The sequence below is a fragment of the Boleophthalmus pectinirostris genome, unplaced genomic scaffold, assembly GCF_026225935.1.
Source record: "Boleophthalmus pectinirostris isolate CB_2022bp ecotype Guang Dong unplaced genomic scaffold, ASM2622593v1 HiC_scaffold_20, whole genome shotgun sequence".
In the NCBI taxonomy this organism is placed as follows: Eukaryota; Metazoa; Chordata; class Actinopteri; order Gobiiformes; family Gobiidae; genus Boleophthalmus; species Boleophthalmus pectinirostris.
Window position 1 is genome coordinate 10903093 of NW_026571153.1, and position 24599 is coordinate 10927691.

Consider the following 24599-nt stretch of genomic DNA (forward strand, 5'->3'; position numbering starts at 1 on the left):
GTTGTCAGACTCTAAAGCACCTGATGGAGAAGGAGCGGGTGAAGGGCTTTGTGCAGTGCATTGTGGCACAGAAATCGCGGGAGGGCATCAGTCACATGATCCAGTCCAGCGGTTTAGGAGGGATGAAGCCCAACACGGTAGTGATGGGCTGGCCACACGCATGGAGACAGAGCGAGGACCCACAAGCATGGAAGACTTTTATCAGTGAGTATTAGAAACACATATCATTAAAAAACAACAACACAGAAACCAATGGGAATTTACTGCCAAAAACCTCATGTTGGGTTGCAGGATTTTAGGGAGAAAAAAACTAACTAAAACTAGCTAAACTAACCCAAGAATCCCATGCATTTCTACAGTTTGCAGCAGGAGACCCCATTCTGTCAGGATTTTATCATTTGCAGTGGGAATTTCAGTGTCAAAACTGTACCTCTAAGCTTGCTAAATATAGGGTCCCTAACAGCGCTCCTTATGTTGTTGCAGACACAGTGCGGGTGACCACAGCAGCTCACCTGGCTCTGCTCGTGCCCAAAAACATCTCTCTGTTCCCCAGTAACAGTGAGCCATGCGCAGAGGGATACATTGACGTGTGGTGGATAGTTCATGATGGAGGGATGCTGATGCTGCTGCCCTTTCTGCTCAGACAACACAAGGTACAATATTTGTGTAGGATCCAGAATACATATCTCATCACTCTATGAAGTTATGAGTCTGCGTTTTTTTCACATGGTGGAGCTTTAATCTGAGAATTATGTTACATCAGGTCTTTTATTCTGGACACATGGCTGCGAGCTACAATACTGCTCACATGTACTGTGTGCGCTGCTCCAGAAATACTTCACTAACAAATCAGTTTTAAAATGGTCAACATAAGTGCATATATATATATATATATATATATATATATATATATATATATATATATATATATATGTATATATGTATATATGTATATATATATATATATATATATATATATATATATATATATATGTATATATATATATATATATATATATATATATATATATATATATATATATATATATATATATATATATATATATATATATATATATATGATATATATATATATATATATATATATATATATATATATATGATATATATATGCATATATATATATATATATGCATATATATATATATGCATATATATATATATATATATATATATATATATATATGCATATATATATATATATAATCTTGATTTTTATGTTTTTATATATGTCAATATATAAAAACATAAAAATCAATTAAATACATTTGTAGAGAATACATTTTTATACATCTATGTTTAATGATATATTGAATACATTCCTACTCTGAATCTATATTTTTCAGGTATGGAGGAAATGTGGCATGAGGATTTTTACTGTGGCTCAAATGGAGGATAACTCAATCCAGATGAAGAAGGATCTGGCGACGTTTCTGTACCACCTCCGAATCGAGGCCGAAGTGGAGGTTGTGGAGATGGTATGAAGCTCAACTTTTAATATATATTTTTATTTACTACAGTAAGAGTAAACACACATATTTCTAATATTTTTATTTGATATTTTCTGACTTCAGACTTTACTTTGTTTCCCCTTCAGCACGACAGCGACATCAGCGCATACACGTATGAGCGCACTCTGATGATGGAGCAGAGGTCTCAGATGCTCCGACAAATGAGGCTCTCCAAATCAGACCGAGAGAAAGAGGTGAGACACTACAACAACATAACTCTATATAAGGACTGAAAAGCAAAATTACAAATTACATTAAAAAATTACAATAAAGCAACAATATGTAATTTTCTGGACGTGGTACATCACCTGTATTCTTGCATGGAAATGGAAAGTTAAAACCATACTTTGAAACATCATGGACTAGATATGTTTTATGCCATAATGTTGAATATTATAGCCAAGGGAAAAACGTTTTCCAATTGAAAAGAAACAAGCTTTTATTTTTGTCTATTTTTTGGATAAAAAAACAAACAAACTAATAAATAAAATAATATTAAACCTATATGTGGAACATTCAATCTCAACAAAGCAGTAACATCACCATAGAGACAAGCAGGTCATCAAGGAAAGTACACAGTGCACATTTGAAGTGCACCTAGTGATACTTATTTAGGCATCATTTAATCCACATTTAGGACTTATCATAGCCCTATTTTAAACCAGTTATGCATTGTACCATTTACATTAACATCTGAATTGTAATTTTGTAATTTCCCTTCTCTAAATTAAGGTGGAGCAAATATTGTTAATTTAAATTGAGTTTAATTGGGTATAATTTTTTCATTTTCTCAGCGAGTTCGTTGGAGTTTTGACGATGTAAGTTTACATGTAAGTTTTATTTGTAATTGATAGAAATAGATCCCTAAATATTTTACCAGTGATCCAACTCTTAACTCACTAGCATAAACCTCTTTTTTCCCTCATTAGTTAGTGCCTAGCCTAGCCGCTGTGGTTTTCTAGCTCGGATGACTTGTGTTGTGTTCAGGTGTATGTTCCCCCCAGGTACAGGACGGGGAAGCACCCAAACCTCTACAAAGGCATGAGACAGGTACAAGAGACACAGGTTTTATCTGTGAGATCGGTTCCTGAGTCATATTAGAAATTACAGAGTTATTTCAAACATTTATTTAGTGTAGAAAGAGAATCTTCAGCAGAAGTTTGAGTTAATATCAGTTACTGTAATATTTGTGATATTTTAGATTAGATTTGAATCATTCACAACTTGGAATCTTTCAGTATTTTTAAGGTACTTGTACTCGATTTTGAAGCCACTACCTCAACTGCACTATTTTTGCATGATCTGGAATCATATTTTTAATATTTTTTTGTGGGGGGAAAATCTAATCAAATGAACACTGTTTCTTTAAATTTGCATTGTGCTCTCTCAGAAGAAAATCGATACCAGTTTTTGCTCCAACAGAATAGTCAAGCCAACATATCTGTGCGTTCATAGTAAAGCAGTTTGAGAACTGAAATGTTCAGTTAGGTGATGTTTTAGGGACTTAATAACAGCAGGAGACTTCTGCATTAATTTTTCGTTAATGCAGTTACCTGAGAAAAATTTAAATAGAGTGATTTCTGATGTGCGGAGAAAGACCACCAATTAACAAGATCAATGAAATGAAACAAGCATGAATGAAACAACATACAACTCCAGGAAACTTTGAATCTAGATCAAAATTATTTCCAAATCTCTGGATTCTGATCCATGGGTCACAGATTTCTATGATGGTATTGCAGAACTTTGCAGGATTTGATCAAAATGATTCTGAACCTCTTGAAAGTGATCTCCAAGTAAGTAACATTCCAAGAAATGTGCAATAAATGCTTGAAAAAAGGAACGATAATGTAAGTTTACAAGTTTCTTATACAGAGAACAATTTATCCGACTGAGATCTGTCATGTTTTTTAGTGTCGTGCCTAGTTTGCAGAATCATAACATAACATCTTCAAATCCAAACAAGAATCCCACCGTGCTGTTTTGATAATGACTTACATTTGCTGATATCACAGTGAGATATTCTGCTCCATCAGACAAGAAAACACTCGGGTCAAATGTGCATTCAGTTACAATTCTTATTATCGACAAAGTCAAATACATTTTACTTATGTATGACATTTACAAAATAAATGAAATAATGAATAATTTTGATTTGTGATGATAAAAGATATCTGCTATATGCAGATTGTGTCTAAAATCTTTAAAAACTGTCTTAAAAATCTCTGTGAGAAAAGAGAGAAATTAAGAGTGACCTAAGAAAAGCTTAGATCAGCCTTAAATCCACCATTGAGGTGGGATCACTATAATAAAAATGATCCAGATTTGGCTCTAAAGTTTTGAAATATCCAAAAGGGCAAAAGATCCAGACCAAAAGCAGCTTCAGAAATCCTATCATTGTAACTACAAAATTTTTAAACTAAAGTGAAAAGATGAGATGTGCTTAAAAATACACCCCCTCAGCCAATTCAGTAGGTTTATGGTGTCACCCTGACTGAAGTTTTGAAACAAATAAAGAAACATGACCATGAAAATTTACTGTATTTCACTTCTGATGAACAAAATTCTTGAACCGCAGTTCTTATCTGGATCACCTCATCTGACTCTTGAATAGTTTTCAAAGTCTGTGTGAAATACCTTTACTTTTGTTTCTATGATATTTTACTCTAGTAAAGTATTTTTTTGCTCCTGTGTCTGTACTTTCACTTAAAGGCACTGTCACCTGATTTTTACCATCTTAAAAATGTGAAAAACAGAATTTGTTCATTTTTAAATGGCTTGCAGCGGTCCAAGGTTATGATTATTCACTGCAATTAGTTTAGTGCTTTTTGTAACTTTCAGAGACCAGAGCACAGCTTTGACTTATGAGCTGCCTATACAATATACCTGTACTGAGACAAGAAATATTTTGTTCAAACACATGAAAAAAAATCAGGTACAGGGCCTTTAAGTAACATAATTCAGCCTTTTATCCACTGCTGTAACATGTTTAAAAGCTCTTTTTTAGCAGAACACTTTAACATTTACCTTGTCCCTACTCCTGTTTGTACCTCCTCAGGCTCAGCTGGTGAAGGACAGAAATTCGATGCTGCGTTTGACGAGTATCGGATCAGACGACGACGAAGAGCCAGACGGACATGATCGTGACCGTTCAGCGTCAGCAGGGGGCAGCGCTGAGCACCACAGACGGGTGCAGATGACCTGGACCAAAGAGAAGACGTCCCATTTCAGAGCAGCGCACTCAGGCTGCTCCACTCCAGAGGGCTTCAGGGACATGCTCAGTATTAGACCGTGAGTGAAAACAACCACATAAACACTTGATTTAGTTAAAAACTTGTTAATTTTAAATGGTTTGCAGCGGTACAAAGTTATTCCTCATTTAGCTTATGCATCAGAGCAGCATAACTATTTACTGTAATGAGTTTCTAAGCGCTTTTTCACCAACGTTATTTCATGATTAGCTGTGATAATAACTTGATAAAATGGACTAAGACTTGGGACCCAACTTGGACTTGAAGGACATTGACTTGGGACTTGACTCGGACTTGAGGCCTGTGACTTGAAAAGCACTTTTAAATCTGAATTCCTTCTATTCTGACCATAATGATTCACACTAAGATCTTGTCAAGACATTTTAAAAGGAAAAAATTGCATTTCTACAACTTTTACATACTCTATAAATACTCATATATAAATATACTATGATTTTTTTAAAGTACAATTTATCTTAAAAGTCATATAAATAGCAAAAATCGAAGCTATATTTGGTGCTTTGGTTTAAAGATTTAAATTATCTTGAAGCTCTAAGCAGACGACTTGGACTTGACTTGGACTTGACTTGGACTTGACTTGGACTTGACTTGGACTTGACTTGGACTTGACTTGGACTTGACTTGGACTTGACTTGGACTTGACTTGGACTTGACTTGGACTTAGGGGCCAGTGACTCGAGACTCGACTTGGACTTGGCTGTATTTGACTTGAGACTTACTTGAGACTTGCAAAACAACAACTTGGTCCCGCTTCTGGATAATAATGCTTTATAATTAGATTCAGACGGCACACATCAGTCTCATTTTTACCTTAAGAGCTGCTTATACAATATATATGTACTGGGGAAATATTTTACTTTATTCCATGAAAAAAGTACAGCCCCTTTAACAAATAATAGGGCAGATTTCTGTTGCTCTGTTTCATCTGCGTTTTAATATATTTACATTTTTATTTCCGTCTCAGCGACCACTCAAATGTCCGTCGGATGCACACTGCGGTCAAACTGAATGAGGTCATCGTGAATAAATCCCATGATGCTCGGCTGGTGCTGCTGAACATGCCCGGACCCCCCAGGAACACGGACGGGGACGAGAACTGTATCCTTTGTCAGGCCGTAGTTAATACAGACAAATGGCTAAGAGGCTGTGCAAATGTTCAGACTAAGGGTTAGAAAAGCGATGACATTAGTTGTTGTGAGAGCAGAGGATTAGAAATGAATGAATCTTCCTATATTTTTAGATGATATTTATTTTGTTAATTTCACCTATTTTTATTACATTACCTATTGTGTAATTTTAACTTTAAAAAATCCTTAATTTGAAACTCAGATATGGAGTTTTTGGAAGTTCTTACAGAAGGCCTGGAGCGAGTTTTGTTGGTTCGAGGTGGAGGAAGTGAAGTCATCACTATTTACTCATAAAACGGGCAGGCGTGGACCTAAAGACTGTCTGTGATTGGCTGAAACCTTTTTGCCCTCTCTGCTCTGTGTCCATAGTTTTTAACACTGTTGTGCAGTCATTTTAGTGTCCTTTTAATGATATTTAAACTGCTGATGGGTGAAAAATGCATTGTAAATTCTTGTTTTAAAGGGAAAACTGCAAAAAAAGTGACAATATGTCAAAGTCAAATTATTAATTGAGCTGCAAGACAGATACAGATACAGTAGCATTGAGATAAGACTGGAATATGAAACAATGTCTAATGTAATAACATGCACATAAATATCATTCAAAAGGAAAACAAAAGACGCTGCAAACTCCATACTGTTTCATCATTAGGCACCATTTTTAATATGTGCGCTTTTGAGTATTTTTGAAGTGAAAGACTTGAGAAGGAACCATATTTTTGGTGTCATTTTTGGGCCATCTGAAAGAAACAAGGGCCAGTCCAGACTCAGGGCTTGTATAGAATGTATTTTGAAGGACATCGAAGCGAACTATATTTATTGTTAAAGTGCATATGACAGGTTTTCACCATTTTCTTATTATTCCTTGGTTTGGTGGAATTGTACCTGTGGTAAAAAATTGAAAAACACATTTTTCTGAGAGGTTAAACCTAAATATGTAAAATAAAGGTCCTGTAATTTGAGTTATTAATAGCTGATTAGTCAAATCATAACTGTTTTGTAATTTAGATTTTTAATGTAGTTTTTGGCCTTTGTTAATATTATGTTTCTTGGTAATATTTGGTAATGAATTTACTTGTACATATGTTAAATCTGGTGCCCATGTCCAACCATGAAGTAAAATTCTGTACTTCACAAAAATGTCAAAGATTTTTTAGTAACATCTTCATTACGAGTAGTCAAATCCGTCATATGCACTTTAAGACTAAAACCGGAAAAGTCACAAGGATCGTTTTAATGTTTTTTTTTGTTTTTTTTTCTTGTTTTTGTTGTGATCAAAGACTGTACCTAGTCTGTAATTTACTATTTAAATTGAAGGACACAATAGAAATGGACCTCTAGTCACTGCAAATTGAATTTATTATTATTAATATCCTAGTTAATTGCACAAATGTTTTTTGTTTAGGTAATTTTTTAACTTTATTCTATTTTTTAAAAAAGCACACTATTTAAATATTAATTTAAAACAATCATTGCTGTATGTATCGCTGTAGTTTTACAAATTATAGCTCAAAGCATTTTTAATTAATTGCCAATAGAAAAGTTATACTATTTACACAAGCATGATGCATTCATATTGGATCAAAATGTATATTGCAAATGACAAAGTTAAAGAACACTTTATTGTCCCAGAAGGTAAATTTGTCCTCTGCATTTGACCTATTCTTTACTTTCTCTGTGGGTTAAACCTGTCAGGAGAGAGTGGGACCCGTGCATGTTCTGGGTTGATGGGGGAAAGCGGATTGTGCAGAGGAAATCTGCTCAAACACACGGAGAACTCCACACAGAAAGGCTCAGAAGTTGAACCATGTACCTTCTTGCTGTTGAATACTATCCAGTGGGCCATCATACCAAACAATCTACTTAAAAGCATTTGTCCAGTATTAAGCCTAATGCTGATTAATTGGTAGATTTTTATTTGCCTTTCAGTCCTCATAGTTAGTTTGAAGTCATTTGCATATTAAATTAAGTAAGGGAGATTATGCTTAAACTTATTTTTCCATCTTAATCTCTACTTTTTAACAACCCCACTTTTGAGAGTTAATTAAAATACTTAAACACCAGCCTAAACTATCATTGTCCCACCAAACAATGTGAGTTCTATGCATAATTGAACATTTGTCAGAATGAAATATTACGTATTGTGCCATAAACTGGGCCCTTATGGACTGTATGGGAACAGTTTGAATGCAGATGAAACAGTATTAGTTTTATACACTGCCCAAGCAACAAAAACACCTGCATTTAAGGGTGCATTATGGAACTTTTTTGGTAAAGGGTCACCTACCTGCTTGTATCCATGGACATGTTATTGCTTTGTCTTGAATATTGCACAGTACAGCATTGAACTCATCTATCTTGCATTTCTTTAATTACATATGAAATTATACACAATATCCAATACATGCATTCTTACTGTGAACAGACTTTCCAAAGATGTGACCTGTAACCTGGCTTGGCGATTATAATAAGATATATTTGCAATCTTTCAGAAATTTGCATATGAAACGTGCCTGTAAATGTCTTGGTTAAGGTACAAGTATTGCATAAAAAAAAAGAGTGAACTGTGCACTATGCAAGTTTTGGTGGAGGGTGGTGCAACTAGGCCAAGTTACTCCGCTCACAGTAACAATGTCTGTTTTTTGAGGTATTTTCAGTCATTAAAAACTCCCAAATGACATGCAAGATAAATATTTTTTATGTTTTATTGCCGAATATTCCAAGTAAAATAATGACGCAGAAGAAGCAGCGTACCCTCCACCTGAAAAGTTGCACAGTACACCTTTAGATCCTGGTGGTGTATTTGGGGCCTTGAATGGGGAAGATTCCTGATTTCTCCATGGCCAAATCACAAACTTAAAGTATCTGTGGGGATGTGATTTCCATGTTCAAAGTTTTTTTTTTCTTTTTCCCATTTCAGAACAACATGACGGTTCATCCTCTTTCTGTGCTATTAGTGGCTGCAAGCTTTTGTTCGATTTTGTCCTATTGTGAGAGAGAGTGCGCTCCTTGTCCACGCTTACAAACTAAATGTCGTTAAAGTACGGCGCTTTTCTAATGTGTTTCCACTTGGATAGTTTCTTTTATTATTGTTTTTACATCAGGTTTTACTGTGCAGAGAGATGTCCATATTTTTGTCTTGCTTGTACATAGAGCTTGGAACAATCCCAAGTTTAATGTTTTTTTTAAATTACGTTATTATAAAAAGAAAAGATCACAAAAATTTGCTTGAAAAAATGTGAGAGAAATAAAGTGATTTTGAAAGACAGTGCATTTGATTGTCTTATTTATATTCTGTCTCTTTACATGTAAGCAAGCCTATCCATAGGTTTCAGACATCGAATGGTTGGTTTGATTGACAGTTGCCATAGCAATTTAAAAGACGAACGTGAAGAATCCATACATAAACCAACAGGACTTTTAAGTTGTTTTTATTAATATTTGATTATTAATTTAGATTTGCTTTCTATTTTCCTTTTTTATTTTATTTTTTTATTTTTTTTTACTTTTTATTTTATTTATTTTGACAGCGTCCCGTTACCGTACGTGATGACGTGACTTCCCCCTCGTACGTTCAGGAAGCCGGTGCCATGTTCTGATGTTTTGAGGAAATCATTTCTGGACGAAGTTCAGTTCAAAAAGTGGAATAAAAACACAAATTTAATCAGATTTGGCGGTGAACATGGAGGTAAGAATAGTTAGTAACAGCCACGCCACAAATCAGAATAATCACGAAGGTTTTTACTTGTCAAAATAGTGATTAAAACACACGATCTCACATCAACAATGGCCTATGACGAGCGGATTAACGACATGACCTATTTTTACTACTTTTCTTTTCAGTAACTCGTTACTTTGATAATTAATGTGCAAGTTTAATCAGTTGATTCGTCACATAATTCGTTATTTATTTAATTCATTGCAACATAAACGCGCAAAGTCTAGAGGTTATTCAAAACCAAAGTAAGCATACTTCGCTATTTGATAAATTCGCGTGAATTTAAAGCTAAAATTATTCTGTCAGTGTGCTTATTTTAATCCATTACTTGATTAACTTATTTAACTTAGAGAAATGTAAAAGAATTGAATAAATACGGAATCGAAGCCAAAAGTGCGAGTGACCAACAGAGGCGTTTAGTATCGGAATTAATTATTACTTAAAAATGCTTTTGTATTTGTCTTGTACAGGTGTCTTTAGTGGAGGCTCGCAAGTCATAAATCACCTTTTTTTTTTTTTTCTTTTGTGGAGGTAGAAAGAAGGGAAGAGGAACAGGCAGCTGTTTTCAAAGTAAAATGTATAATCAAGCCTTTATACACAATTTTGACAAGAAATATGTATCTTCCATAGATACAACTGAACAAATAGGTGAAATATTTTCCCAATTTAATAAGTCGTATGTTTACTAAGCGGGTAAAAAAGTACATGTAGGTAAAGAAAAAATAAAAATAGGACTACCTTTTCTGTAACAGAAGGAATTTTTTGTATGATTTAACCAGTATGTATTACATTTATTCCTCTTATTTATTTAATCAATATAAAGACAAAATGTATAATCTGTAGTGTAATGTATAGTCCATAACAACTTCACCGTTCTAATTTTCTGTCATTGTTCATACAGTAATGCAACGTTCCCTTAAGTTTCTACTAAGACTGGTGGTATGGGGGCAATCTGTATTTGAAAGATTTTATGTAAAATAAAATAGACTTTTATTTGTCCCTCAATGGGGAACTTACAATAACAGCAGGAGAATATGAACATGCGATCAAAATCAAGATAAATAACTATAATGACTTGACAGAAATCTAACACAAGACTACTTAAAGACTTAAATATTTTGTACAATAAGTGGTTATGACTGTGGTTATATTCAATGCAGCATATGGACAAGAAGAAATAGAAGTTAAAGTGACTACGGTTTATTATACTGTTATGTACAACAAGAGTCTATGACTGTGAGTATGTACGGTGCATATAAACAGGATAAAATAATTCAGTAATAATGCATTATACAGATGAAGATTCACATGTAACAATATTGCACATGATTACTACATACTGATGTTCATTGGTGAGTTTGGTGCAATTGTTACAGGATTTTAACTTGAATCTTCTCTTCTTTTAAAAGAGGCAAGTTGGCTACTGATTTTATGGCTAAAACTACTGGATATTCTGTTAATCTCGCGTTTATAAACTCGTCTTTTATTTTGAAGACGTGTTTGTTTACAGTTCCTTTAGGCTTTTACGCACGCTTTACGCACGGCATTTTACCCGTGTCCCCGGTTCAATTGAGCTGCCTGAATCGATCCGAGACAAACCAGGACCCGGATTTGCTTTTCTGTTACGTCCTCGTGAATGTCACTTCTTTAATTCGCCGTCTTTTTGCACGTTTTTAAATGCATTCGTGTCGCTCTCCATTTGGTCGGATGACGCCGTTTTGCTGCGACAGACAGACAGGCTTCGCTTCGGGGCTGCAGCCTTGCGTCAAAGCGGACCTCAAGCTAAACTGCAGCGACTAGGGCGAGAATAGCACGATTTTTTCAAACCTAGAGCCACTAAATTCTGAAAATGTCTACGAAACATTTAGCGCACGACATGACAGCAACGTTGCCCATTTAGCTCGCGTCTTGTCACCCTCGGATCCAAGCGCATTGTAGATATTTTTGGATAGCTCGCTCGCTTTCACATGTCGTTTCTGTCTTCGGATTGCATCTGCCAAATCGCCTCGTTATCCAGTGTTATTTTACGCTCTAGAGTGCAATCCTCGGTCACATTTTGTGATATTTTATGAATCGTAAGCATGGATTTAAATTTTTACTCGGATCTCACTGACGGAACGGGTCAAAACGATGCTGAGTTCTTGGATCCTCATTCGTTTAATGGATTTGACACGGACAACAAGGTGACTTACGAGTGTGTGAATGAATGGGCCGACTTGGCTTTATTTTATTTTGTGTTATTTTTGGAGTGTATTGTCGTATGGCCGCGTCTCAAACGCCTACCTGAATGTACCACCGCCTCTGGCTAAACTGTCAATCCCAGAAATATTTACCATGTGATCCACATTTGTGTGTCAGCAACCTTCAATTCATCCACTGCAACTCGTAACTGTTTCTTCAGAAATACAAAATACATAATGATTTTGCTTGATATTATATTATTAAGGCCTTAAGTCATCGTTCTGACTTGGAAACAAACATTAATTGCATATTAGTTAGGAGTAAACAAAATGCTGGGTTTAATTGTATCTTTCTCATTTGAATGTGTGATGGATTGTCTTGCTTGAATATGGTTTTAATGCTTTTTATGAACATTGTGGTGTCCTGATTAGAGCTAAAATAAAGAAAAGATCAAAGATTCATAGTCTAATGTTAACTGAAGATTGGCTTTCCTGACGTGACAAATCACCTGCTTTTGCCAGGGACAGCCAAAAAATAATAAAATTATATCATGTTTTTTCTCAAACATGGTTCTTACAGTGAGGGGGGCTTGCATCTCCACTCCAAAGTGTGGTTTTAACTTCAATTTCCATGCCACCTCTGAAAAATGACAGTGTTGTGACCACATTAGTCAATCCAGACTGTACATTCTGTACATTCATTCACTCCACACTGTTGTGGTAAGATACTTCTGAAGCCACAGCTGCCCCTTCTGACCACCACCAACACTCACTTACATTCATACATAGGGAAAACTGGTAAAACTGGTAAAGTGTCTTAAGGACACAGTTCAAGTCTTGACCTGATTTCTGTTTGTTTTTCAGTTTCCCGGGGGCAGTGACAACTACTTGACCATTTCAGGACCAGGACACCCCTTCTTGTCCACTTCAGAGGTACAGCTAAAACACTTATTTCCTCCTCTGAAAAACTGAACAAATGCTTCAGCCATTTACAAAAAAATTAGGCTCTTGCTTTTTAAACATTTATGCTCTTTAGATTTGTAAAAGTGTTCATTTTGTTGGCCAGTATCTTTCAGCGTAATTTTAGTCAATTTGATATCTTACGCCTTACTCAGACTGCACCTGGTCCAGGTGTAGCTCCAGTGTGGAACCAGTCTTACTGCTCTGTGACATTGTGATAACTATTAATATAAAATAATTTATTAAGGGAAAAGACTTGTGATTGACTCAGGCAAAAATAGAACCCGACTGAATTAATTCGGAGCGCTGCAACACCTCTGCCTGCACCTCTGGACTGCATGGCCCGTGGTCTGAGCTCCACTTGCTAATGATACAGAACACTTACGGCCCCCGGAGCTGCATCACGTGCAGTCTGAACCCACGCACAGTCTGAATCTGGGGTTAGCTGATGAAAACTAGTGAATGAAAGGTGCAGTCAAACTATGGCACTCTTTAGATGTAAGATGTTAAAGGCGCAATGTGTCATTGTAGAGTGTGGAGGGCACCAGCTTGTCTCCATGGAGATGTTATTACTTTGCCTGTGATGCCCCACAATATGGCATTAAAGTATCTCCATAGTGATAAGCATCTAGACCAAGTATTTTTAAGCAGGGAAACATCTGTTATTGAATAAATGCAACATAGACAACAACAGTTTTGTGCCATAATTTGGATCTTTTCAGGCCAAGCAATAATGTCTCCAAGACGACACATGTGGTGGAAAAGTTACATAGCAAACCTTTTAATGAGGACTAAAAATACAGTTTTCTTTCTTTTTTTCCAATAAATAAGAAACAGAAAAAAATACCACAAGGACTAGACGAGATCCAATTTTTGATTCTGTAGAAAGTTCATAATATGATCAAATTAAATTTAAAATAAAATGCTTGATCGAAGTTCTGTTAAGTTAGTTGTCAGTAACACTAGTGGGTTATAGTGGCTTATTTGTCTAACCTTTAAATGTACTGCCTCCCTCTATTTCACCTTTTCCTGTATTCTATGTTCTCTTGTTGTGTAATCTAAGCTGCTGCAGTGTTTTGACCCTTGCTGCTTGTCGTAGTGCATTTTGTCCATCTTTCTTCATCGGAAAAAAAAATCCATCCTTAAATTTTGAGGCTTTCATTAGCGTTAATCACAATATCTGTGAAAAAACATAAAAAGTTGGTTACATGGCTAGGTCACACGGTTACAAGCCCCACGTGAACACTTTGCTCTAGGGCCCAATCGATACAAGGGGCCGTGGTGGTGACGATAACGATAAAACAGACAATATATATTAATGAGGGAATAATTCACTGTAGCTCTTCAACTGAATACAACATGGATGATCTGTTAGATTTTAAGTCAGGTTTGCTGGGTTACATTTACTGTTATTCTTACTCTTTATAGTTTTTTTTAAAGACCTTAGGTAGGCCTCATGGTATTTTTGCACAACACTTTTTTCAACTGACCAGCCTTTCACATCTGGTCCAGTAACGTTCTGCAGCCACTCGTCACTTCACATTAGGCGTATGTGAGACCAAACAGGTATGTTAACGTAAATTATGTAACATGTCACTAACCAATGTGAGCGTAAAAAAAGCATCAAAAAACACATTTGCAACACTCACCGCTGAGACAGGCTTCGTCTCAGATGCCAAGTCTTCGGAAATAAGTGTTATCCAGGTGCAGAAGGGCGTCACAGAAACACAGACACACTACTCTGCAGATAAATATTGATGCAGCGCCACATATTAGGTAGGGCATTTGTCTGTAAATTGGATTAAACAGCTGGAATCTAGAGAGTCTTTATAATGAGGTATAACATGTCCATGTGGAATATGCCCAGATCAGTAGGTCGGGCCCTACTTTCCTTCATATTAGAAAATTCAAAGGATAGGCCCAGAGAGCATGAATCAAATCCCCAGCATCTGCATAATTTAAACCAGTTTCTTATTGTGTGACATTAACTTGAATTGTGCTTATACTGACTGAACTCACATCTTGGTTTTAGTGCGCCACTAAAACCATAGACCTCTTCGGCCTCGCTGGATCCTCTGGTGGAGTATGAAACATTTCTACATCTTTTACTCTTTCAACTGTCAAACTAATACAACTAATCTGAGGCCTGCAGGTCTCTACAATAATAAACCTCTCGATTCAAGTTTAGATCATTCCTTTAAGAGACATATGCTAGACTGTTCTTTATGAGATTTTAACTTTGCTATAATTGTTTACCCTCATCATCCCTTATCATTATTATTTTTTGTTTATGTTATTCATAAAGTATAAAAAGACATTTACAGTGTCACAACATCAAACATAGGAGAAAGGAGCAGAAAGAAGAGTAATCTTATGTTCTCTGTCCCCTTTTAAAGGCAATACATCAACACTGATAGTTACTTTAAAACATTTCAAATCAGTACATTTCAGTTCAGTTACAGTTATTAATCAATTGCAAACAGAAATCTTCACTATAATGCACAATAACTTACACATACACATTGCACATTGCATCTTATCTTACTCAGTATTTTGTATGATGAACTGTAAAATACCTGTGTCACAAGTTATTCCTAAATACCAGAAAAAAATGTCTTGAAAAACTGTTTTGGGTTTTCATTTTAAATATTGAAAGGTGCAATATATAACTTTTGTAGAGGAGGTGCTAGATGTTCTTGCTTTGCCTGAAATGTTCCACACAATGGCTTTAGATTTATCTTGTTTACTTCATTACACATTTTGCTCAAAAGGGTCACCTCTCCACAGATCTGCTTTATAAATTTGTTCATCTGCTGGTTTCCCTGGTTCTCCAAGTTTAATGCCTTTGCGATAGACTGAGGGATTACACAGAATGCCATACTGTGGAACATTCTAGACAAAACATCCCCAAGCAAGTGGCAGATTCTCCACCAGAAAAGTTCCGTAGTGCACCTTTAAAGGGCCTGTACCTGATTTAAATGTATTCTTAATAAGATAGGATAGATGCACTTTATATAATGCATTGTGTTGTAAAAACAGCTAAATAAAAACATTTTGTTCTTATGCATGTGTTCTCCCTCCATAGACATTCCACACACCGAGTTTAGGCGATGAGGAGTTCGAAATTCCGCCCATCTCCCTGGACCCTGACTCGGCACTGTCCGTGTCCGATGTGGTGTCTCATTTTGGGGGCTTGAGCGACCCGGGGGCCCCTGATGGCGTGGTGGTACCAGAGAACGCAGTGGTGGAGGGAGAAGATCCGTCATTTGCCTCCACCTACGGCTCCTCCCAGGGCCTCGAACACTTGAACTTAGCTGTGATGAACCAGGCTGCTGGGAGCGCTCTGCTGGGGCCCTCTCTCGGCATGGTAAGGACTGACTTTTTCAAACAAGCACTGAGATTAGATTTGCTATGTACGGTATGCTTTAATAACAGGTTTCTGTCCAAAGTTCACATGTTAAACTCAACTAAAAGAATTGACAAAAAGACTAAAATATGAACTGACGAACTAATACAAGAATCACATTTTAGAACATGTGTGTACAGAGGTAAACTGCAGGGTTAGCAAGGTTTTTTTGCATTTATATTTAGAGCCACATGTAATGAGAGTATTTAATGAGTTTTATTTATTTATTTTTCAATAATTATTGATAGTTAGATTGAAATGTATGGAGTGAGAAAGCTTTCAGAAATATTCGTGTGCATATTTGGGAAATCTGTGCATGTCTGGCTGTAGTCAAGCATAAAATAAATATTCATAAACTCTCAAATGAGTCCAGTTGTACATAAAATGTGTTGTGTGTATTTTATCCATCAGAATACGAATTGAAAAGTTATGTCATCAAGAATTACAATCAGAAAATGAAAATTTACAATTACGCTTTCTTCAGTACGAATACTCGGCTGTCAAAAATATGTCATCGCTTCACAGATATTATTTATTGAGCAGAAGAAACATCGATCGAACTGAAGATAGCGTAATCATAAATTTTCATTTAGTGATTGTAATTCTTGATGTCATATCTTTTCAATTCATATTCTGACGGATAAAATACACACAGTACATTTTACGACTGGGCTCATTTGAGAGTTTACAAATGTTTAGTTTATGTTCAACAACAGCTAAATTTGCACGGATTTCTATCCTATGCACACAAATATTTTTGAAAGCTTTCTTACTCCATATAAATGTTTTTTCTTACTTTAATACATTTTTCTATACCAACCAATATAAAAAAAATTTTGACTAAACCTTAGAACTCACTGTATTGCAACAAAAATCTTCATTTTAACTCCATCTGTATTAAATATTATTGACTTATTGAATGTTGTGAAGGCATCTGAATTAATTCATAAGTGATTTGATTATCAGGAGTATTCAGACTCTGACACAAGTCCTGTACTGCGAAGTGGGTTTAATAGCAAAACACTAACAAAAAGGTGATTTTGGAAAACAAAAAATTTGTTAATATGCCAAAGAATTTATTTACTAACAAACTGGACATTGATTTATTTAAATATGATAAATCTTGCTGCTCTTATAGTTTTTTATGTTAGCAACAGTAAATATACCTTTATTAAATATTATTCCAGTCTTCTTAACATTCCTTTTGCTTGTTCTTCCAGGACCTGGGTCACTCCATGGGCTCACAGTTCGACAGCTCCTCTCCGGTCACCATCGACGTGGGGCTGCTCGGGTCCAGTCAGTTGACCACCATCGACCAATCAGAGCTGAGTACGCACCTGGGGCTGGGGTTGGGGGGCGGGCCCATGTTGCCCAGAGCGACAGAGGAAAACCCGCTCTCTGCCACGGCGTCACCCACCAGCTCCCTGCACGATGACGACATGGACGACTTCAGGGTGAGGAGTGTCGAGTTTTAAAAAAAATCTGTTATGTATCTTGCTTGAAGTGAAGGCAAAAAGTCAACGTACATTTTTCAGTTTAATAAAGTAAAATTTGTCTGTGTATTAGTACAGATATATTGTCTGCATTTAACTATAAAGTATTATTATCATCTGTAAACCAGGAAGTAAAACTGGTGCTCTGTTAGCATGCTAGTTGTTGTTGTTTCAGAGACCAAAGGTGAGTTTTGTCATCACATCACTGTAAGTTGTGAAAATTGCTTATAAAATTGCAGTGAATGAATAATTAGGATGGAATTACTTGCAAGCAGTTTAAAATGAGCTAGTTATTTTTATCATGTGCTAAAAAAAATTATAATAATAGGTACAAGTTTGTGTTTAAAGGTCTTGTACAAATCAGATACAAAAACTTTAAATGCATCTATCTTATATTTATTGATTTACAAGTGCTTTTATTTTATACAGAGTGTTTTGGTGGAGTCTCCGGTTTCCCTCTCCGTCTCTCCTGGGGTCATCTCCTTGGACTCATCCCTGTCTGAAGCTCCAGACTCCGGCTACACCTCTACGGTTTCTCCTGCCCCTGCACGGAAAGCAGGAGGGGGCAAAAAGGGCAAAGGCAAAAAGAAGGACCCCAATGAGCCACAGAAGCCCGTGTCTGCGTATGCCCTCTTTTTCAGAGACACTCAGGCAGCTATTAAAGGACAGAACCCCAACGCGACGTTCGGAGAAGTGTCCAAGATCGTGGCCTCGATGTGGGACAGTCTGGGAGAGGAGCAGAAACAGGTGAGCACAGGACACAGATTATTTATTTTGTTTTATTGTTGTCATAGGAGATAAAGTGCATATGGTTTTCATGTTTTTCTATTTGGTTTGGTGGGATAGTACCTGTGCTAAATATTTATTTATCATAGTTTTTCAGTCTTGAGTAGAATTGAGAGGCAGTTTATAGGGGAAAAAAAATCTATATTCTATAATGGACTCCTATATCAGTACACAAAATTACAATTAAAATTAGTTGAAACGTTACAATGTAATTTTTATTAGTCTAATCTAGGGATGTAACGATATCCAAATCTTTCGGTACGATATTATCACAATATGCATCTCACGGTATGATATTTATTGTGATATTTTGAAGAGGCTGATGTAATTGTAGATAGGACATGTTTTTGCTTTTAAAATACCTTGACAAGATTTTGGTGTGAATTATTTTCATCATAATCCCAAGAATTCTTCATGTTGTTTGCTCTGAAATGAATCATGGGATATGTAGTTCCCTATGTTTATAAGCTGTTGCTACTGTAAAACTTTGCATTTAAGCAAAGGAATTTGAATTCGATATATTGTGACAGCCCACGATATTATTATGAGACTTTTGACAATACGATATCACGATATTTAGGTTATTGTTACATCCCTAGTTTTAATCGTATCCATAATGTAATATTATGTAATTACCACTTCTACTGTCCATGCCAATCAGGAAGTAAAATTATTAAACTATAAATAACTTGGCAAGATTTTAGTAAAATATTAAATCTAATGATATTCTTCAAATCAGCAATTTCAAAATATTTTTATGTTGACACGTTGCCCATTCCCTCTGTGCTCTTGTCTGATTCCAGGTTTACAAAAGGAAGAATGAAATTGCCAAGAAGGAGTATTTGAAAGCTTTAGCTGAGTACAGAGCCAATCAGCTGAACACAACGCCCATCGAGGTCATGGACACGTCTCCGTCTCCGCCCCCTCCCGCCCCTGTCGCAGCAGCACCTGTCACCACAGCACCTGCCACTACAACAACCCGGACCACCCGCTCTCAACACTACAACCCCGAAGAAAACACCATCACCAACATCTGCACCTCCAACATCATCGTGGACCTGCCCCAAGTGACCACACGCTCACGAACCGGCGCAATCAAACCCACACCGCTGCCCCCCGATTCGCCGCCATCCCCCCCGCCGCAAGACCCGCCCACAGGTACAGACCCCGAAATCTGTGCACGAGTAATGGCATTTTAAAGTAGGTCTTAGAGATCTAACTGTGAATTTTCTGACAAACATTGCAACTTGATTTGTTGTTTTACTTTTTAATAATAATTTTAATAATATTCTGTTCAAGTTCACATTTTTAAACATATTAATTCAAGAATCACATTTGTACAGGTCTATTATATATCATATATATTTTTGTTTGAGGAAATTATAGATATTTAACTATTTGTAGCCTTTGCAGTTTGTTTACAATTTGTTCATACAAATTGTGATTTTGATTTGATTGCGCTTGATCTTGCAGCCCTGATCTAAAAAGAGTAATACTATTGTGATGTCCAACACCTGCTTTTCTTCATGAACATGTTATTACTTTGCCTGGAGTGTTCCACAGTATGGCATTTAACTTATTTATCTTGCATTTATTCAATCATAGGGGTTTTATTTCTCAAAAATAATTGAATTGCATTCTTACCAGGGGCGGACTGGCAATCTGTACGTTCATGCCCAGAAAAAGTCCAGAAAAGCCCCTCCTTCTTTTCCCGGTCCTCAGTTTAAATGTGGGACAAATGATGTGGGAAAAGTCCAGGGCTGTTTTTTGTTGCAGTCCACCCCTGATTTTTACTGTGAATGGGTTCGACCTGTAACTTGGCCTGGTCACTTGCTTTCATTGAAGTATAAATGTTTAATGCCATACTGTGAAACATTCGAGTCAAAGCAATAACATCTCCATGGAGACAAGCTAGTGTAGTGACCAAAATAATTACTCAAGTAAAAAGTAGCTGAACAAGTTACTGCTCATGTGATTTATAATTTGAAGCCGCAGTGAGTATCCAAAACCATCACGCTGTACAGAATATTTACTGTGATAACTCACTTTTTTCTGCTGGTCACTGCGGGTCTGTAACAAAAATAATCTCCCTTTTAGAATAAATAAAGTAATTCAGATTGTGATATTACTCAAGGAGGAGTAAAAGTATGGAGTCTGTGAACTAAACGAAGTATAATTTTATTCAAAAGGGCAGGTAAATGTACGTAAATGTTACTGAGCACTACTTTTCTCCATCCACAGTCACCAAAATCATCATCAAATCCACGCCGCTGCCCTCTGGTGGCGTGTCGGTCACAGCGACACCTGCCCCCTCGACGCGCCAGCCCCCTCCCCTCAGCGCCCCGCCCCCTCCGCGGCTACAGCAGATGGTCCATGCACAGACTCCGCCCCCTCTGCAGGCCAAACCGCGCGGCACAGGGTCGACAGGTGCGGCCGCCAAAGCCCCGCCCCCACTTCAGATCAAAGTGGTGCCGCCGCAGTCGTCTGGGAGACAAGATGCGGTCTCCGTGGTGAAGAGGGAGGAGCCTGTGATGGTAGAGGTGGGAGGGAGCGCCGCCGTGGTAACGAAGACCGAAGACGGAGCTGAGGCAGAAGAAGGGGTAAGAACAATTTGCAAGACTGTGCCGCTGTGTGTGGAGGTTTGGCGCCAATGGATCGCATCCTGTGTCAAAAAAACGAAAAGTGAATTATTAACAATAGCGATACGGTTAAGTTGATTATGGTTAGGAGATGCGGTTTGAGGTTGATAATTGAGTATTAAACAAAACTGGACGTCCACTGATCATGGAGCTCCCCATCGGCTTTCTGGTGGGTGGTCTGCCCCCTGTTTGTCTCACTGGATATTTTGTTGTTTGGATTATATTATATTTAAGACTCTGTGGAGACACAGAGACTTTTACAGGGTTCCCACAGTCATGGAAATCCTGGAAAAGTCATGGGAATTGAAAATATCCTTTTCCAGGCCTAGAAAAGTCATGGAATTTTAGTATCTCTTTCACGCAACTACAGCGTTCTTTAAGTTCTCATTAGGGTATTATGATTATTTCCGAATGTCTGCGCCTTTTATTTAAGAGACGTGTAGACATGTAGGTGCCGTAAAGTCATGGAAAATTCACTTTAGGTCATGAAAAAGTCATGGAAAAGTTTTGAAATTTTGTCGGTGAAAAAGAGTGGGAACTCTGCTTTTATTTCTTTTTAGTTTGTTGTAATTACTTGGGTTATATAATGAAAATTGCCTAAAAAATGCAGCTATTTTCTAAACTGTCAATTCTCAGATGTCCATTTCCTATTGTCAGTCTCGCAGACCTGTAATCAAGAGAAAATTACTTGTGAAATTGAACAATAATAATGGATGTTTGAATCACATCTTTTAGATGGAGGTGGAGGTGAACGTGGCTCCCGGCCCCACAGCGCCCCCTGCTGTCAGCCCGAGCATCTGCGTGCGTGCCGGCTGCACAAACAAAGCCGTGGAGAGTAAAGACTGGGACCGAGAATACTGCAGCAACGAGTGTGTGGCTACGCACTGCAGGTAGGTGCACAACCGAGCTCACATTTCATTGTCAATTGTTCATTGTCAATTAAATACCAGAAAAAAATAAATATTGTCTTTAATTGTCTGCTTCCTAAATGGTAATAGTTGTTTTCTCCTCTCCAGGGACGTGTTCATGGCCTGGTGTGCGATCCGCGGACAGAACTCCACTACTGTTACATAGAAATACCCACAATGCAAAGGACCTTAACACTGGACTTTAACAAGACTATAATAACTACAAAGGAACAAATCAATTAGCGTGAATGGACTAACGAAGCCATCGTCAATTTTACCCCAATATCATTGGATTTGGAAAATCTGCCATCCATACAGGAAAACTAAAAAAAAATTTGAGATTTTTTGACAAGGAGCAGTGGATTTTGGTGCTTAAAAAGACTTGGCAAAAGCTATGAACTTTGTATTGAAAATACGGATTGAATTAATATTTTATATTAAATGATAATGAGTTTTAAATTTGAGGGAGAAAAAAGCTGAATTTTAGTGAAAATTCTGCAGATCTGTTCTGTTAAATAATTCCAATTGGCGCTCTTATTTTGTGATCACTTTTTTCCCATGTGTATTTTGTACTTAATTTCTCATGAGGTGCTTCCATATTGAGAAACAGTTACTTTTTGTTATGAATGAAAAAATATGTAAAATTAACAACTGGACTAAGCACAAGCCGTTTTCAGCCCTATTGAAAATGAATAGGTTACATTTAACAAGATTTTAATGAAGATGAAGATAGGTTGTATCATGTGAAGGAGACTACAGTGAAACATGGAGCTGGGGAACAGAATCCTGTGGTTGTTTTTGCTGTTCAAATGACAGATGCAGATTTGTTGACCTGCTTTATGGTTAAAATCTCTGTAATTACTGGACCTATCCATATGAAACAAAATGTGGCACAAAGTTCAACGTGTCCTCTGTCAGTATAGATAAGGAAAAGTTAAGATTATTTTCACATTTAGGCATCAAGAAGTACTGACAGTAGTGATTCGTATGGGAAATTTGGGAAGCCAGTCACTGACCCCAAATTATTTTATTTTATTTATTAAATTATACATTTCAGTATTTTCAGTGGAGATTTCCTTCAGAAATTGCCCTCCATCTGACATTATGACATCAAATCATAGAAAGTGTGTGCAACCTATGAATTTTGATTGTTACAAATCTTTAAAATATTTTGTCAAAAGTTTAGCTTACAGTTAAACTTAAATGAATTGTCCCTGCTCCTTAATTTAATTTAGGTCATTTGTAAAATATTTTCCCAGTTTTATTTTCCAATGGTAAATGACTGTTGATGAGCCATGTAAACCAATAGCCAATGAGAGGAGCACGTCTGTTGAACTTTGCCACTCAGAATTATGAAATGTTACATTTATTTGGTTAAAATCATTTTTGGTTTTTGAAATTATTTGTAACACCATTCAATACTGGTGTAGTTAAAATCCATAACTCTTACTGTATAGTGCTACTCCCTGGAATTCAACATTATTAAGGCCTCATTAAGCTAAATAAACAATACAGGTGCTAAATTAGTTGTTCCTATAACATGGCAATGAAAAAAGCCATTACAAATCGATAAGATTGATTTTTTTGTGTGTATAAAACTGTCCTTTTTCAAGGACAAAGCACCACACCAGCTCAGACAAAGCTGCTGTTGGAGAAAGGGAAAATAAAATCTTTTATTTAACACATTGTTTAAATTTTATTTTAAAAACATTGTTTTTTATAAAACAGTCGATATTGTGACAACAATTTAAGAAATGTGATTAAAACGTGTCTTTAAATGTCTTAGTTGAGGTTCAATTATCCCACAAACAGTGACTGGACTGAAAATTTTAACCATGAAACTGTAAAAATATAACTTATATTTTTGTTAGGAAATACATTCAAAGTATCTATAGCTTTTATTTTCAGGTTAGAACAAAATTGCCAATAGAAAGAAAAAATGCTAATAAAAATGCAGACCTAAAAGGCAACACACAAAAGAACATAATAAAACTTAAACAGATAAAATAAATAAACGGGAAACAAACTAAATGATTATCTGCCATGTGTAGTTTAAACACATCCAGTACTTCAATAGTAGACAATACATCTTGCATTATATTACTTAAGATTATATTTGCCTGAAATGGTATCAACTTTCTGAATGATGATTTAGGAATTAGGAATATCTTAAGTCTCTGAGCTGTTTTGGCTGACACGACTCTGCAACATCGTGGCGGTCGGGGACAGTCCCTCTGGACTGGCAAACCGGGATGGTGGTCCCGCTGTTTTAGAAGGGGGACTGGAGGGTGTGTTCCAACTACAGGGGAATCACACTCCTCAGCCTCTCCAGTAAGGTCTATTCCAGAGTACTGGAGAGGAGAACGTCTAGGGATCCCCCTGGAAGAGCTGGAGGAAGTGTGTGTGGAGGAGCAGAGAGTCTAGTCCTCCCTGCTCAGGCTGCTGGCCCGAGATAAAGCGGAAGAAAATGGATGGATGGACGTTTGAAAAGTCCACAATGTCTCTCTATATAAATGGACATAGCGAACCTAGCTTCGAAATAGAAGTGAGCTTCTGTCTCCATTGACTTTTTGTCACC

General features: G+C 36.7%; 2 protein-coding genes across 6 annotated transcripts in view; both read left to right on the forward strand.

The window, feature by feature from the left end:
* LOC110170818 (solute carrier family 12 member 6-like) overlaps positions 1-9199 on the forward strand; it is a 35901-nt gene extending 26702 nt beyond the window's left edge. For both annotated transcript variants that reach the window (XM_055156162.1, XM_055156163.1), the window contains exons 20-26: positions 9-204; positions 484-653; positions 1368-1499; positions 1619-1726; positions 4591-4823; positions 5769-5902; positions 6134-9199. In XM_055156162.1, the coding sequence (XP_055012137.1) occupies positions 9-204; positions 484-653; positions 1368-1499; positions 1619-1726; positions 4591-4823; positions 5769-5902; positions 6134-6225 (1065 nt within the window). In that variant the 3' untranslated portion in view covers positions 6226-9199. The remainder of the gene's footprint in view (positions 1-8; positions 205-483; positions 654-1367; positions 1500-1618; positions 1727-4590; positions 4824-5768; positions 5903-6133) is intronic.
* A 290-nt stretch (positions 9200-9489) lies between these two features.
* On the forward strand, positions 9490-23704 carry tox4b (TOX high mobility group box family member 4 b). Of its 4 annotated transcripts, none has more exons than XM_020936490.2 (10): positions 9490-9619; positions 12694-12762; positions 14822-14872; positions 15875-16156; positions 17416-17649; positions 18118-18435; positions 19278-19632; positions 20716-21074; positions 21849-22003; positions 22130-23704. In XM_020936490.2, exons 1-10 carry the CDS (start codon positions 9614-9616, stop codon positions 22185-22187), a joined length of 1887 nt encoding a protein of 628 aa, XP_020792149.2. In that variant the 5' UTR covers positions 9490-9613; the 3' UTR covers positions 22188-23704. The 4 variants fall into 4 exon arrangements, with proteins under 4 accessions (XP_020792149.2, XP_020792150.2, XP_055012295.1 ...); XM_055156319.1 differs by lacking the exon at positions 9490-9619 and adding an exon at positions 11059-11832; XM_020936491.2 differs by lacking the exon at positions 14822-14872.
* The last annotated feature ends 895 nt before the right edge of the window (positions 23705-24599 follow it).

Coding starts and splice junctions, on each gene's coding strand:
- tox4b (XM_055156319.1), top strand. CDS start 11,731: ATGGATTTAAATTTTTACTCGGATCTCACTGACGGAACGGGTCAAAAC. Junction 16,157..17,415: donor TGGGGCCCTCTCTCGGCATG/GTAAGGACTGAC, acceptor TTGTTCTTCCAG/GACCTGGGTCACTCCATGGG. Junction 21,075..21,848: donor GAGCTGAGGCAGAAGAAGGG/GTAAGAACAATT, acceptor CACATCTTTTAG/ATGGAGGTGGAGGTGAACGT.